Source organism: Brassica napus, chromosome C3 (assembly GCF_020379485.1).
Source record: "Brassica napus cultivar Da-Ae chromosome C3, Da-Ae, whole genome shotgun sequence".
NCBI classification, from domain to species: Eukaryota; Viridiplantae; Streptophyta; class Magnoliopsida; order Brassicales; family Brassicaceae; genus Brassica; species Brassica napus.
Window position 1 is genome coordinate 39,178,674 of NC_063446.1, and position 4,407 is coordinate 39,183,080.

The following is a 4,407-nucleotide window of genomic DNA, read 5'->3' on the forward strand; positions in this document are numbered from 1 at the left end:
TCACACATATATGCCTTCACAATCAACTCTGGCATTATGAGCTTCTTCTATTTCAACTTCCATGTCAATAGATGATGGCAGTGGTCCAATATCTGGGTTGACTTCTTCTTCGTCTGCTTCACTGTATCTTCTTGATGGACCTTTTAGTATAATATACCAGCTCGAGGTGTCATCCTCCCTTGAGTAAAACACTTGTTTTGCCTGTGAAGCTAGAATGTAGGGATCCCTATTAAACAAAACTTGAGACTGATTCAAGTTAACAAGTGTGAACCCATCCTCCATCTTAACTCCGTTTCCTCTTACTGCCCATTGACACCTGAATAGAGGGACATAAAACACATTGTCGTCCACCAAGATAATCTCTGTAACTCTCCCATAGTATGATACCAAATCAACAACTTGTGACGTGTCTTTCGCACTCGCTCTACACATTGCAGTAGCCTCGTAAAATACTCCGCTGTTTTGGGTATGCTTATGAACTGAGTGTGTGTGAAACCGCTGTCCATTAACTATATAGCCTGTGTACGATCTTGCATTAGTCCGAGGTCCATATGCCAACCATTTTAGAGTTTCATCATGTGTTCCAGAATCAATAGGTATCTAGCATAAAGTATGAACAATAGTCAGAAGACAAGAACATTTAATTCACAAAAACAGAAGAAATGTTAGAGACTTGCATGTTCTTTTAACCAAGAAGCAAAATTCAGAGTATGTGTACTCCACAAATACGTTGCATCTCGTCTACATCTTCCATTTGTCTCTTGTAGATGTTGTAGATGCATACTTGTATAACGGAAAAAAATATATCAGCCTGCTAGTTATATTATAGATGGCAAATTGTACAAATGATTTATTTACTTACTCAACATAAGGCTCGACAACAGCTGTGTTCTGAATGACAGCAAGATGGATCGTTTTCTTCTCCATTTCAGACAGATCAATTGATCTGGCTACCAAAATTGGACGTCCCTCTAAGATCGACTGGCTCTCATAGTCAGTATTCCTATCTAATTTCTCCTCCACACTTGTTGTCTTCTTAAGAAAGTCACTACAGAACCGCATGCACTCTTCTACAAGATAGGACTCAGCAATACAACCCTCTGGCCTTGCATGATTTCTAACGAAGTCTTTCAGTATCTTCATGTGCCTACATAGAGGAAATATTTTGTGAATTTTCACTTGGTCTCAACGATGAGATATTTTAAAAGATGAAAACAGTTTTAGTTACCTCTCAAAGGGATACATCCAACGAAAGTGGACTGGACCGCAGAGCCGAGCTTCCCTTCCTAGATGGACCGTCAAATGAACGATAATGTCGAAGAAACTAGGAGGAAAAAAATCTCTCAAACATGCAGAGAGTTTCTACAATCTCAGCTTCCATTACTGAAATCTGCTATATATCTATAACTCTCTGACATAGACGGTTGAAGAATGCACACATGCGTAGTATTGCTAGTCTAGGGCCTTTAGGCAATAACCCCCTAACTGCAACCAGAAGCATCTGTTGCATCAGGACATGATAATCATGCGAATTGAGACCAGCTACCTTACACTCCTCAACTGAAACTCCCCTTGATATGTTTGAACAATATCCATCAGGTCCTTTAAAATCAAAAAGTCGCTTACAGAAGACCTTCTTCTCAGACTTGGACAAAGACCAAGGTGTTGCGGGTAAGTAAGTCCTTTTCCCTTTCGCCTTGGGGTGCAGATCCTTCCTAATACCTAAGTGTTCCAGATCTTTGCGAGTATTGAGACCATCCTTTGAATTCCCACAATGCAGTAACGTGGACACAATGCTCTTTGCCACATTTCGCTATATGTGCATTACATCAACACACAATAAACAAAATCAGAATTGTAAGTTATTTCTATTCAGTACACAGAGAAAGTAATGTGTTCAACAAAAGACTTACCTCCCAATAAGGCAGTTGGAAAAATATCGACCTTTTCTTCCATCTTGACAATTCCTCTTCGTCTACTTCATCTTCTTCCTCTGCCTCGGATTCACTAGAATCGTCTCCCATGTCAAAGTCTTCTTCAACACTGACTGTCCTCTTTCTCTTCGCTCCAGATTCTTTAACATTCCCAAAATTGTTGACAAAGTTCTTCAGGTTACTGGAAATGTCTTGACCAGATAGTATTCTACACTTATTCCCATGTTCTGTGTGTCCATTAAACCAAGACTTCTTTGAACGATACCTATGCGGTGGTGGGAGACCCTTTCTATGGGACATATAAACATGCTTCCTGCAGAACTTCATCCACACACTATCAGTGTGTTTTCCGCATACAGGACAACCCATTTTACCCTTCACTTTGCATCCAGCAAGATTTCCGTAGGCAGGGAAATCGCTAATAGTCCATAGCAGCATTGCTTTGAGAGTAAACACGGAATTACTCAACACATCATATGCAGACTCTCCTTTGCTCCACAACTGGTTCAAATCCTCTATTAATGACTCTAAGTAGACGTCAATACTGTTACCCGGCTGTTGTGGACCAGGAATGAGCAAGGTTAGCATGATATTCTCCTTCTTCATACATAGATTAGGAGGCAAATTGTAGTTCACTAGCAGCACTGGCCAACAACTGTACTTGCTGTTCTGCATGCTGAAAGGATTAAACCCATCCGTGGAGAGCCCCAGCCGTATGTTTCTTTCTTCAGCAGCAAATGTGGGATATTTGGCGTCCATTTGTTTCCATGTCACAGAATCTACGGGGTGTCTGAGTTTCCCGTCGCTGCTCTTGTTACTAGCATGCCACCTTAAGTTTGTTGCCATTTCTTGAGACCTGAACATCCTCTTCAGCCTTGGGATTATTGGAAAGTATCTTAATACCTTATGTGGGACACCTTTCTTGACCTCATCAGTATGCAGATTAATCTTCCACCTTGAAGCCTTGCATTTAGGACAATTGTCGAGCTTCTTCAACTTCTTTCTGAATAGACAACAGTCATTGACACACGCGTGAATCTTCTCATAACCCATATCAAAAGACTTCAGGAATTTCTTCACTTCGTACAATGATGAATGAAGAATGTTATCCACTGGTAACATCTCGGGTAATGTCTCCAGTAGATCGTTGAAGCTCTTGTCTGACCACCCATTCGTAGTCTTCAGTCTAAATAGTGAGACGATTGCAGATAGCTTGCTATGGTTTGCACAGCTTGGATATAATGGGGTTTCAGCATCAGCTATCTTCGCCAAGAACTCATCTTCTTTCGTGTCCTCTTCCTCTGCCATCTCACAGAAGTCATGTAGTAGCCAACTCTTCATCTAAGTTCCCAGCAGCTCTGAATAACCCAACAATCTCTTCATTTCACTGGTTAACTTTCATTTCGCCTTCAGCAACTGAGTCCACTTCCTCATGGTGGAACCAGTCTTTACGCCGCTTGTAAACCTCATCCATTCCCCTTCTCACAAGATGGTCAACTATATCACTGGCTGAATGACGATCTACATTACGACAGTCTGTGCAAGGGCAAATGATCAACTGAATATCCCCTTTACTCGCAGACACAGCTTGGACAAAGTCCCAAGCACCTCTCTCATAAGCAGGATCAACTCTGCGAATATTAACAAAACAAAAAAAAAATTCAGTAAGCAGTACAATCCTCAACTGAAAAGTGACTTATATATGTTACTTTCATACCTTGACAGATGAACCCACGCCTTGTCTAACATTGTTTCACCTATCCTTATTGAAAACCGTAAGAACAAGCAAAAGAGTGACAGATAAAAGACAATATTCGAAATAAAACATAGAATCACAAGCAAAAGAGTGAGAAAATGACAATGTTTAAGTATATATCACACAATGACAAACAAAAAAACACAAAAGTTTAACAATAGTCACTAAATAAACAACGAGAAGCAAACAGAAATCAATCAACACCAAAGTCATGTAATAACGAAAACGATGAACATATTACAAAGGAAAAAGAACGAGGGAAATAACCTGTGGTCTGGTTAGAACAAGAGTGAAAGACGATTGCTGCTAATAATTTGAGGTCTGGTTAGAACAAGAGTGAAATACGATAGCTGGAAATAATCTGTCACCAAACAAAAGATAAATCAGTTTGATTTAAAGACGAAATGCATATGAAAGTTAAGAACTTTCAGTGAAACAAACCATAAATATGTAAGATCTAAGAAAATAAATCCTAAATCTCTACCTTCGATTCGATTTCGACCTTCAATCCCCTTCAAATCGAGTTGCGGGAAGAATATCACCGGTTACTGAGCACGAAATCGAGCTTGACGGTGTCGCCTGAGAGTTTCGTCGCCGGAAGATTCGGTTTCGGAGTTGCGATTAGGGTTTCTCTCTAGAGAGAGTTCTCTCGTGACTACTTTTTTTTTCTATCTATGTCGACCCAATTTTTTTAAGCTTAAGTACCAAAAGTGTCAT

General features: G+C 40.1%; 1 protein-coding gene across 1 annotated transcript; it reads right to left on the reverse strand.

Moving 5' to 3' along the window:
* On the reverse strand, positions 1–3,242 carry LOC111203742. The gene is made up of 5 exons (XM_048749618.1): positions 1,914–3,242; positions 1,440–1,813; positions 1,229–1,324; positions 868–1,147; positions 1–600 (listed from the first exon to the last, which is right to left on the reverse strand). Exons 1-5 carry the CDS (start codon positions 3,240–3,242, stop codon positions 1–3), a joined length of 2,679 nt encoding a protein of 892 aa, XP_048605575.1.
* Positions 3,243–4,407: the final 1,165 nt, after the last annotated feature.